At 39.0% G+C, this 12306-nt stretch overlaps 2 protein-coding genes across 3 annotated transcripts in view; one reads left to right on the forward strand and one right to left on the reverse strand.

Annotated features, from left to right (window-relative positions):
- Window positions 1-1347: 1347 nt before the first annotated feature.
- LOC106116353 (aminopeptidase N) overlaps window positions 1348-12306 on the reverse strand; it is a 20849-nt gene continuing 9890 nt past the window's right edge. The window contains exons 2-19 of one of the 2 annotated variants that reach the window (XM_013310145.1): window positions 10811-11085; window positions 10386-10544; window positions 9613-9660; window positions 9350-9512; window positions 8713-8925; window positions 7990-8199; window positions 7512-7645; window positions 6900-7098; window positions 6331-6538; window positions 6091-6250; window positions 5878-6014; window positions 5565-5644; window positions 5380-5489; window positions 5031-5198; window positions 4436-4579; window positions 4122-4200; window positions 3572-3717; window positions 1348-1494 (exon numbers count right to left, since the gene is read on the reverse strand). In XM_013310145.1, coding sequence (XP_013165599.1) covers window positions 1371-1494; window positions 3572-3717; window positions 4122-4200; window positions 4436-4579; window positions 5031-5198; window positions 5380-5489; window positions 5565-5644; window positions 5878-6014; window positions 6091-6250; window positions 6331-6538; window positions 6900-7098; window positions 7512-7645; window positions 7990-8199; window positions 8713-8925; window positions 9350-9512; window positions 9613-9660; window positions 10386-10544; window positions 10811-11085 — 2757 coding nt within the window. In that variant the 3' untranslated portion in view covers window positions 1348-1370. Of the gene's footprint in view, window positions 1495-2132; window positions 2425-3571; window positions 3718-4121; window positions 4201-4435; window positions 4580-5030; window positions 5199-5379; window positions 5490-5564; window positions 5645-5877; window positions 6015-6090; window positions 6251-6330; window positions 6539-6899; window positions 7099-7511; window positions 7646-7989; window positions 8200-8712; window positions 8926-9349; window positions 9513-9612; window positions 9661-10385; window positions 10545-10810; window positions 11086-12306 lie in introns of those variants that run through there. The other variant, XM_013310146.1, reaches the window with a different exon arrangement.
- The window catches only part of LOC106116354 (KRAB-A domain-containing protein 2-like), a 7596-nt gene continuing 7425 nt past the window's right edge, over window positions 12136-12306 (forward strand). Inside the window, exon 1 of the mRNA XM_013310147.1 lies at window positions 12136-12301. The gene's annotated coding sequence lies outside the window, so the exon portion shown is untranslated. The remainder of the gene's footprint in view (window positions 12302-12306) is intronic.

Raw genomic sequence — 12306 nt, forward strand, 5'->3', positions numbered from 1 at the left:
GAGTTCTATAAAACCCGGAGTAGTGACGTACTTTTTCTGAGCTTCAGAAAAACGAATTGCATGCCAGTCATTACATTTAAAACGCTGTAATTGAGTTATCTTTTCTAAATGTTTATCATCAGATTTAGGGAATGGCGGATCTTTTAACGTAGTTGATAGCTCTGACAATTGGAGCTGTTGACTATCTGCATCACTCGTGCTTGGCGGTGGGCGTAGACCCAACTCGTTTGTTGAAACATTGTTAGATCCACTTATTACCTCGGCAATCAACGAAGTACTCGTTTGAGGCTCACCGTGTTTTTGCGAAATCAAATTCGTTAGAAAAGCCACTTGTTGAGAAAGGAATTCAAACTGTGCACTTACATGGTTAGACCGCCTTTTTCTCCTCTTATCCGGACTAGAGTCCTCCGATGATGTACTGCTCGAACTTGAAGAACGACTTCTCTTCCGTGATACGTGTTCACCATCACTTTGTTCTTTATCAAAATATATTTCATCTTCCATTACGAGAGGATTTCACTACGTATTCAATTTTCGTTTTATTTAAATGAAAATTAAAATAATGATTGCTAGACGTGTTAACGATACGAAAAACGACGCTATAATGAGGTAAAAGCCGAGCGCCAGGCGGGTCGCCGCCACCCTAACCGATAAAACGAGGCGACAGTGGCGCCGGAAGTCGAAGAGAGGAAGTTGCTAGGACGAAAAACGTGAGAAAGACAGGTGCTTGACTCAAGATGGATTCCGGATATCGTCACGGAACAAATAATAAGAATAAAACAATAGAAAAATATTTAACAAGTTTATTGATTTTTGTATATAATAGCTATTTAATCTAGAAATAATTTATCCGGTGCTAAAAGAAAAGCGAATAAGGCCTATGCCTTCCCAGACTATACTTACAACTCTGAGCTTTTTATTTGGATAAATTCCCTCAGTATTGTCATTTACAATACAAAGTGACATTTGGAAAACTAAACCCATTTATGTATTACTAGCTGTTGCCCGCAACTCCATCCATGCAACATTAAAAAAATTAGCATATATGTTCTTCCAGGCTCTGTTCTATATCTATGCCAAATTTCAATAAGATCCATGAAGCCCTTTTGGAGATAACTTCTAACAAACATCCATCCAAATTTTCGCATTTATAATATTAGTAAGATTTAACAACACTAGTCTTTAGTGATTTTAGTAAGGCACGGCATTAAAAGCAACAAATCAAATCAAATTATTTAATAATTGAAAAAAGGCTACGAAAAAACGGTTAAGAAAATTATGCCATAAAATTGTTATTAAAACATCTGAAAAACTGTCAAAACTCGATATCAAATATTTCCTTATATATAATAAAGATTTTAATATACATTTTAATAAGTTTTATGCAATATTCCAAACATTACATTAACTACAATAATAACTTGAGTGTTGCCTGTCGAAATAATTCCCTCGCTGTTCAGACGACTAGAATAATATGGCAATTCTGGAAAGTCACTGCAAGGAAATAAACACATTAAATAATATTTTTAATCTATGATGCTATAAAAAATAAAGTAATTTTTGACGAATTTAAGTGAAGTGAAGTGAATCCAAAGTAACGAACATTTTCCAAATAAGATATGACCTAAAGGTCTATGGTACCAGGTCATAAAATTAAAAAAAAAGTAATTTTTTATCTCCTTCACAAATGAAAAAAAAACAATAAATCAATTTCAATCATTTATTTTATTGTGACGTTAACAAGTGCTATGAATTAAATGGACGGAAAACTAAGTACAAAAATAAATAATAATAAAATATGAAAAACATTAAAAAATATAAAACAAGAAACCATCCAATTAGTTAACGTTTAACATAAAATAAAATAAAAATCAAATCACTAAATATTAACTGAGACAAAAAAAAAATAACCTAACATTTATCACTTGGTTGTTCATAAATAAATTACTATATAACAATATTATTTAATTTGAAAAAAGGTGTACAGAAATAAAAATAAATCATAGATTAAAGAAGAATAGACATGCAGTATTGATAATTCGTAATTATTTAGTCTTAAAAAATTAAAAATACAGTAAAGTGCAAAAAAAAAGTAAGAAGAAGCGTGACATTTAAAAATATTTTGTTCTTGAACTACTAGATAACAGATAATTTTGATCATATACAAATAATAAGTATATAAGTAACATACATAAAACTTTTACATAATCTTTACTTCTTTTTCAACATAAGATAGTTTTTTTTTCAATAAAATGTCAAAAATAAATTAATTACAACGTGTTTTAAGTCACAAATTAATAATATTATCATCTTTTCCCTATTTCGTATACGTAATTAGGCGACCTAATGCTCGTCAAGTTATGGATAGCGTAAATGGATAGCATGATGGATTGGTCCTCCCATTGGTCAGCCGGTCTCCGGTAGCTAACAGAAATGTAGCGTTAGTTACAATCTACTCTAGTCGTGTAAACTACACTGACAGGTCGTGTAAATTACACAGACATTTTATGTACATTACACAGACAAGTAGTGTAAACTACACTGACATGTGTAAAAATAACTGACAAGTTGTATAAATTACACAGACAATTTGTGTAAATTACACTAACAAGTGGTGTAATTGTCCATGGTTACACATATAGTTTATATGTAAGGCTACATGATACTACACCATCAACAATAAGAATTGTAATAATACTAATAATTCTAGCTTCTAGCCGTGGATTTTCACTGCCTAAAACATATTTTTTTCCCTTCCACTTAATAAATAACTATATGTACGAGTCTTTGAGCTGTGGAAATCTACGGTAAAAGTATGAAAATAAAACAAATAATTTCAATATGTACTGTGAATTAACTTATATAACAAAGCACCAAGTTTAACTACTTATATTACATGTGTTATGTACTTAGCAACATTATGTATTATGCTTAGTTTTATACTACATCTAAACTATTAATGCATGTGAAAAGATTTCGTTGACTGTAAAAGCCAACGAATTATTTAATATAACGAATATTGAAAAAAAAATGAAAAGCCAAGTTTGTTTTATTAAATATCGTAAATTATGCAAAAAAGTGATTGTTATGTCTAAAATCAAAGCATAATTACATCTATTATTGTTTACAATTAATATTAATAATATCTAAAAGCGCTTATTATATATTTTACAACTAAATATATTATGTACTATTGAATCACTATATTTAAATAACATTGTTTATAATATTACGTAGCTATTAGATGGTTTGGTAAGAAATTTGTTGATTTACAAAGCAAAAAATCATTAAGTTTTTAAATAGTTAAATCGAGTATAAAGTATTTTACGGATTTAATGATGTCAAAAGTGTTAAACCACAGATAAGAAAAAATCCGTTTTCATTCAAAACTCTTTCCAAACACATTCTACACAATATTGTCTATCAACATATCGATGATTCCGTTTCTATTTAATTCAAAGAAAAAAAAGACAAAAAACTACCAAAACTAAAACGATCTCACCGTGTGGCAACACTAGGTATGACAGATGTCAGATGACAGTTGACAGATGACAGTTGAGAGATGTCTTACGAGGAGAAGTCGCGCAGGCGGTCGACGACGTGTCGGCGGTGTCGCGCCAGCCAGTCGATGTTGACGCGCGCGCGCTCCACGCCCTGCTCCACCGCCAGGCGCGCGTCCTCCAGGTACTTCTCGTTCTTCTGCTTCCACACCAGGAACTGAACGCAATTCATTAATATCATTGTAGCTTAATGTTTTCATTTTTTTATATTATAAAGTGGCAAACGGGCAACTCGTACTGCACCAGCGTGGCTTGGGATAGACTCGGAACCTCTCTGTATGGACCTATAGTGAGCTGATGATGATGATGATAAAATGACGAAGCGACTGTTGCCCATACACATTCGCAATTAACGATGAATTGTCTATCTTAAATTGACGGAGGAGGGGACGAGGAGAAAAATATTTCCCCTTATGCATCCCCTTGTCTGTCAAATCCACTTCCTTTCCATCCTTCTCTTATAAGAAAAGGGCGGGAAGGGAAACAGTAATGTTTTATTTTGGCTGATACTTATATTTTACTGAAAATACTATTAAAAAAACGAGTTGGGAACTGTGTTACCTGATCAAGTTCCTTCTGTGTGGTGAACTGGTCGAGCAGAGTCTTGATGATGAAGCCGATGCGACGTCCCTGAGAGAACCTGACAACATAATTACATTACATTAATTTGTGATGGGGAAAACTTTATACATATTTTTTTACTTTTAAAACATATTGTTAATTTAGAACAAGTCAAGCAAGTCGCTGCAATACACAATGTTAAGAAAAGCGATACTGCAGCTCACTTTGAGCCAGGAAAAAACGAAGACCAAAGATCATAGAATGTGAACTTGAAGTTGTATGAAGTCTCTGTGGCCGAGTGTAGTGTAACTCACGCGTTGTATATATCTTGAATGCGGTCGTATATGAAGTCTTTAGCGACGTAGTATCCGACAGTGGAGCGCGTGACGCCGGCCAGCACCGCCGCCGCGTCCTGTCGCCGCACTTCTGAACCCTCAGTTATCGCCCACTCCAGGTATCTGCGCCCATACACGTCTCATACATTCACATATATTGTCATACAATTTGTTTACTGAGTCTGGATGGGTTGCAAAATAGTAAATGTAACAAATTGCTTTATAGTTTCTGTTTTATAAAACCATAACGGAATTCGAGCATGCTAAGTTGACAAAATTCTTTATTGAACACTAGCTGTCGCCCGCGACTCTGTCTGCGCGACAGAGAGACACTGAAGCTTCGCTCCTATTGGTCTCTATAAATGGGCTATCCAACAAAAAAAGGATTTTTCAAATCGGACCAGTAGTTCCTGAGATTAGCGCCATTAAACAAACAAACCTTCCGCTTTACAATATTAGTATAGATTTGAAATATAAAAAAAACGTTAAATTTGTATTTTCATACTAATATTTAAAGATTAAAGATTTGATTAGAGCAACTGTTAGTTGTGTACGGCGTGGTGCGAGTACATACTGCGCCAGTATCCAGGTGTCGCGGGAGCAGGCGAGCGCGTGCAGCAGCTGGTCGCGCGCCGCCGCCACGTTGGCGGAGCGCCGCCGCTCGAGGGCGAAGCGCCAGTGACGCACCGAGCCCCGCGACAGCGCCACGCAGTACACCGTGCGCCGCAGGTCCAGCGGGATGCTGACCGTGCATATCACATTCAACTATCGTCTCAGATACAACCAACATAAACTTTCACAATCACAAAATCATCAAAACGTCAAAAGAGTTGCAGAAGAAGAGAGAGAAAGAGAGAGAGAGACAACAAAATAAACTACAAATTATTAATTGTGCTATACAATGATGTGTGAAGACAACTCACGGATTGTTCTCATCAGGATTGGGAGACTCCATCCAGCGGTCAAAGAGTGCAATAGCGTTCTCCTCGCAGCCCGGCACCTTCATGCGGCACGCCCAGCTACTTGTAGTTACCTGCACACATACAAACATACAGAAGAACAACTTTCCTAAACCCCATAGTTATTTTAATTGTATATATTTTTTTACCTGCATTTTAACGCTGATGAGGTCGTCTTCATTGAGGATCATGCCGGAGGAGAGACCTCCGGAGCGATTGTATGTCTCGCCTGAAATACGACACCAGGCACGTCAACTTTAAAAATAATACAACCGAATTTACTAAGACGAAATGCTACGACTATCTCACTAAAATAAACGTTAAATATTAACCAAAATCATTATCTCCGTGTAATAAGACGAGCTTTAAGATGAGTCACGTTTGAGCACAATTCGTTATAAGAAAGAGAAGGAAGATATCATAAATTTGATACAAATTATTTGTATACGACGGAGAACTGACCGATGAGTCGTCTGACAAACTTCTGGAATGCGCCGTAGTCGGGAGTGCGCTTCAGAACATTCTCGATCTTGGCCAGCGCGCGCAGACCTGTCGACAGCGGCAGGTAGTCTGTCTCTTTCTGCAGGTAGCTCGTTAGCCTGGGGGGGAAAGAGATAGACGGTAACTGTGCGATTGCTATTGCAATTTTCACATCGGTTACGTGTGAGTACTGACTGCAGAGCGGTGGTGTAGTCGAGCCGACCGGCCCAGGCCAGCTCCAGCGCGTCAGACAGCAGCTGCACTCGAGCCAGCACTGGCACGGCGCGGTGTCCGCTCGCCAGTGCTCGCGACACCAGCTGCCAGTTGCGCGGATCATAGTTCACTCGGTATGGAGCTGTATTTACAAATAATAAGGTAGAAATCATATCTCCAAAAAATGTGTTAGCAAAAAAGTTTGAAGATAGATGATGTTACCGATCATATCAGTGTTGAAGATGACCCACTGGTCGGGCGCGGCGCCGTGCTCGAAGCGGTGCAGGGAGCGCGTGCCCTCGCCCGCCGCCAGCCACTGCACCGGCCCCGCCTCCTGCTGCGTCTGCGTCTCCCCCTCGCACAGCACGCGCAGCGGCACCCACCACGACGACGCGCTGCTCGCCCGCGCGCCCAGAGACAGGTACCTCTTCTGTACCACACAAACATCGTATCTCCCCATCATTACTCAAATCCACTTCCTTTCCCACGATTTCTTTACAAATTAAAACGTTGGAAGAACAGATGGTTTGTTATAAAATTTAGCCTCCCAAATAAAATATCGTACATAATCATCCTCTCGGTCGACTAATAAACTTCATGTTGGTCTTATCAAGCCAAGCGCCACTCATCAAATGCGTAAAATTTGACAGAAATGTGACAGTTGACGTATGTGTATATTAGGGTTGCCATGTGCAAAATGTCAAATTTCTACCATTAACATTGTAATATGCAATATTAAAACACGGGTATTAATTAATGTGTCACCATAGAGAATATTTTTGTCGCGTTACCTGTGAGATGGTGAGCGAGTTGTCAGTATAGTCCCTGGTGACAGTGAGGAGCGGGTAGCCGGTCTGCGTGGTCCAGGTGTCCATGACCTGCTTGACAGTGACGTTGCGGGAGAGGCCGCCGTGTCGCTGCGTGGCGGCTGTCAGCTCGGCCCACAGGTCGTCCTGCTCCGCGTTACCGTACGAGTGCTTCACCAGGTAACTGGTGACACAAACTTATACCTAAATACTTGGACACAAAAGACGAAGAAAAAAAATCGATCACCAAAGACCCTTAAGATGAAGTGAGAGAGGAAAAATGACAGAAAGAGATCTTCCGCACTGTCAAAGACCAAATAAAAATTTTATACCGGACTGAAACACGGTCATCAGATGAGATGCTGAAATTTTTTCACTTCACGCCGTTCTTCTGCTTCTTAAAGTGAAAGAAGTTCGAAGTAAACCAATCAGCTCTGAACAAGCGTGGCCTGTTACACCGACACTTTTAACTTAGTAAACTCGGGCCTTGAGAATGGGGAAATAAATGAGCTGATATTACCAAAAGAATCAATGAAAAATAAGGAAAACCGGAACAATTATCGATAAAGAATCCGGCAGATAAAGTTCTGTACTTACTTATTGATGGCCTCCCTGAAGACGTGTTCTCCGAGGAACATGGTCATCATGCGGATGATGGTGGAGCCTTTGCGGTACGAGATCTCGTCGAAGATCTCTGATATACGCTTCGGGTTGTCAATCGGTACTGATACCTGCATATTTTATAATAAATTATTTAAAACTAAAAACATTGTTATAACGAATGTGAAGTATGGCGGGAAATAAAGTTGAAACTTTACATCTTATTGTAATTTAAGAGCAAGAGGTTCATCGAAACCAGTAACAGTTTGAAAGGGAAATTACAAAATAAGTTTAGGAGTCTCTGTTCACTTCAAACTACGAGAACTTTACAATAAATGTTAACGTCGAAAAACTAAATTAAAAGGCAATTAAAGTATAATTTTTGTCTCAAAGTATAGGATCAGATATTGGATAGATATTGGGGTTGTAAGGTATTGTGCAGTGTGCAGTGTGCAGTAGAGGCAGCAGCAGGCACCGGGTGCGAGGACTCGAGCGCGTCCAGGCTGAGCACGGAGAGGATGTTGTCGAGGGCGTAGCTGCGGTCTGCGCGCCAGCCGGGCTCCACCGCCGCCACGCCCACCGACGCCGCGTACGTCGCGAACCCCTCGTTCAGCCACAGGTCCGACCACCACTTCATCGTCACCAGGTTGCCGAACCACTGGTGCGCCAGCTCGTGAGCTATCACCTGCAGACACTCTTCCTCGTTACTTCGATCTGGATAAGTTTTATCAGTAGCGGCGTTAGGTAGGGCAACCGCTAAGGGCGCCGGACATAAACGAGCGCCTGATGAGACCCCTAAGAAACCCTATCTTTGGACGATTTCTCTTTACACCAATAAAAGACCCCCGCAAAAATCGACACCAGGGTGCCAGAAATGTTAAAACCCGCCCGTGTTTAATCATTAAATAAGGTACCACAAAATAAGTTTCATTTTTTTTTCCTGCTATAAGATATTTTATCATAAATAAAAAAATAATAAAATTTAAACTTATAAATTTTGAAACTTGAAATGAAAAAACATGTTTTCCATTTTTTTGTTAGTAAATTATACGGCAAATTTGTGTAAGTATTCAGTACAACAGTTATCGTTTTGGTGGCTGACTTTGCTAAGCATTTGCTCAGTATAATTCGAGCTCATAACTACGCATTTCAGCTTAAGTCAGTTCCACAATAAACAGACAGGGTCCCAGCAGCTCACCTCAGCGACCCTCTCCTTGTTGAGGAAGGAGGACTGCTGGTTGTCGTAGAGCAGCGCAGTCTCCCTGTAAGTGACGAGGCCCCAGTTCTCCATGGCGCCGGCGCTGAAGTCCGGGATGGCGATCATGTCCTGCTTCGGCAGCGGGAACGACACGTTGAACCAACGCTCGAAGTGCGACAACACGCGGGGGCCCAGGTTTGCGGCGTACGCGGTCTGATCATAATAAATGTAATACACAATTTAGGCTATATATATTCATGCCGTGATAGAAAGGGATAAAAATTGCAAGCCAATAGCAGCACATATGTATGGTTGCCATGGTAACGGTAGTTTTCAGCCAATGGCGAAGGGCTTCGTTGCCATTTAAGCTTTTTAATTTTGACATTTGCAATTAAAAGTTTTACTTGCATTTTTTCTTTTACCCCGTTAAATATAAAATCAGTATCAATTTTACAATCATAAAATAATTTTGTCTATGACGTGTGCCTACAAGTCAAAATGACACTGACAGGAGAAATCTAATGTCACTTTGACATTTGCCACAGATTAAAACTATTTCTTTTGAAACTGAATATGAATATAATTCAGAAGAGTAAGTATAAACTACCATTCGATTAAACATTTATAACTTAGTTACCTGATCAATAGCATCGCTCCGAGCCCAGATCCTGAACTTGGTGTTAGCGAGCTCTGGCGGACTCTCCACGTACGAAAACTGTGACACCACGAACGCGACCAGGTATGTGGACATCGGGACCGAATTCTCAAACTGGTCCCATACGAAATGAGCGCGGTCCTTCCTAAATATATTGCAAAGTTAAAGTGTTAATAAAAGCATCAAATATGTGTGGTGATCTTGCATCGTCACAAAACTTTATATTTCAAATATTTTCTACTCACCTAAATTTCTTTGCAATTGTTTCCCAAGACCAAACATCTTCAAGGGCACTGTAAAGATGGAAGTTAAAAGTTATGCGAGGGATATTTACACGAAAACACTTCGTATTTGAGGCTTGTTTTGTGTGTAGTCGTGGCAAGGAGTCAGCGGACTATTCTTCCGAACTCTGCCACCGTTGAAGTATACACCCACAAAACTGAATCGGCGGGCAGTAGTCAAACTAAATTATGACAGCACACTAGCGCCCCTCAGACGACAAAAAATGTCACAAGATTCTCTTTTAAATTATTCAAACTTTCGTGAGACATTATACTAAACTGATATATAAACACGGCTGAACACTCACGTATATACGTCCGGTGGCGGCACCGACTAGTTTCGAGCCCACCAGAAACTTCAACAACAACACCACCGACGCTTTGGTATCAACATCGTCGACGACGCCGGCGCAACCCGCGGCCCCCGCCCCCTCAAGACACGCCCTAAGAGCGCAGGCGCGCAGTGAGCTGAGGGCCGCGTCCGCGAAATAATACCAGTGCCACTCATCCTGATGAAGGGCCCCCGATGGGCTCGAAACTAGTCGGTGCCGCCACCGGACGTATATACGTGAGTGTTCAGCCGTGTTTATATATCAGTTAAGATTCTCTTTTTTTACTGTAACTGTCATATCATTTTATATGTCTAAGTAGGTTTTATTGACACCAACCGCGATAGCAGCGCCTCTCACTGAGTCAGATATCCTTGTTTGAATATACGATTATAATTGGGAACTCACTTGTCTTTAGTAGTATTAAACAAGGGCATGTTGGAGACTGCAGTGAACTCCTCATGATGACCGATGTTCAGTCGGAACGTCGCCTTGTATATTGGTTCGTCGAAGCACGGGAATCCTTTGCGTGCTGATATCGCTTCGAATTGAGTCGCTATCAAGTACCTGCAAGCATACATATTTAGATATATATTTTAGAGTCTTTCTAGAACATTCTATAAGAGAGAAAGAAACTTTCAATGTGGTGGTCTACTGTGCGAGAATAGTTGAATAGACCTTCAAAATGGCAATGAAATTACCAATATCGCTACTATCTTTCGATGCTTATTCTTTCGCTATCTTCGAGCAAGTGCGACCCAAAGTACGTGTTGACGTCTGATACAAAATACTGTTAACCATTAAAAAGAAAAAAGTCAGATGTAAGAACTCACTCTCTAAGCTTAGTCTTCTTATTTACATATGTACTGATATAAACACCATCAAGTCCGATCTTCAAATTGCCGTAGAAGGGTATCTGCAGGCGGTAGCTAGAACCTTCTACAAGTTCCTTGTTCAAGGTCAGTGTAAGGAAGTTGTATGTATCATTGAGTTTGACAGAAGTAACGGCTGGTAAGTCACCAGCTCCATGAAATACCACTTTATCCTCCGCTACTGTATACTCCTGGGCGTGCAGAACAATCTTTGAAGTCGTCTTCTTTACGTCCAACTAGAAAGAATATAAATTGAATTATATTACGCACAGTGACAACACGTATAATAGTTTTCGGATATTTTAACGGCTCCAACTTCGCGGAAGTCAGAACACAATTTTAGGTGAGGCAACCAGATGCAATGTGAGGGCTGCGCAGCGCGCCAATGCTTTTTGGCCACCAAGATATTTGAAAAGGACTATAACTCGGCGTTGGAATTTCTTGATAATTTATCATGTATATACTCGACTGTATAAAATAAATTTGCGGAAAAAGAAAAAAAATCCTTTAAATTATTCCCATCATATACCAGGTCATTATCGTGTTTAAAGGCTAATTATAATAACATTTCTGCGCAATTAGTTACACACGCATGTTAAATCTGCCATATAGTAATTCCTAATTTTATGCGTTGAAGCCTTTATATAAATAATAATTACTAGAAAAGCGTAAACTCTTTTTCCACAGTTTAGGTCTTGCTTTGGAACGGTAAATACTTTATACTTTTAGCTGTAGCGTGTTTAGTAACTTTCTCAACCAATTTTACGTAAGACGTATGTTGCTCAATATCTCTGTAAGCGCAACTGTAAGGATGTGATTGATCTTTACAATGTATTGAAAAGCAAAGGAAATAGAGCGCGTTACCGTGACAAATCTGAGCTTCAGACGAAAGGAATGTTGTCACGCTTCACGCTTAATATTGCTACATATTTCCAATTTAATACACGTTAAAAATAATCAATCGTTGTTTTGAATTGTTATAGATAGTTATTGATTTTTATCAGTTATGTAATTTATGTAAAAAGTAATGTTTCTTTATAAACCTTTATAACTTTTCAAACTGATGTTTAGTTTTTTATACTTAACCCGATTAGTTTGTACGAGAGTGTCGGCTGTGCTATCTTCCATTTAAGTTTATCTCTATAAAATATTAAACATACAAAAAATTGTCGTAAATCGAAACGCAGAGTATTCTTTGCGTTCTGATTGGTTGTGACGACCCGCCATAAAGGCCATGAAAAAAGTTTTTCTGTCATCTGTCACATACTTCAATCGCTGATCGTAAACAAACCAATGTTTTTATTAAATAATTTTCAAATCAAAAGTAATTGATTTTAAGGACTACGTTTTATTGAAGCTAACGAACTGAAGTCGAAAGTTACTGCGATTAGACAACCCTAACTTATATTCTAAATGGTTTGGGTATAAGAAACTCATTGTATTTTTAAGCTAATCAA

Source organism: Papilio xuthus, unplaced genomic scaffold (assembly GCF_000836235.2).
Source record: "Papilio xuthus unplaced genomic scaffold, Pxut_1.1 DF827756.1, whole genome shotgun sequence".
NCBI lineage: Eukaryota > Metazoa > Arthropoda > Insecta > Lepidoptera > Papilionidae > Papilio > Papilio xuthus.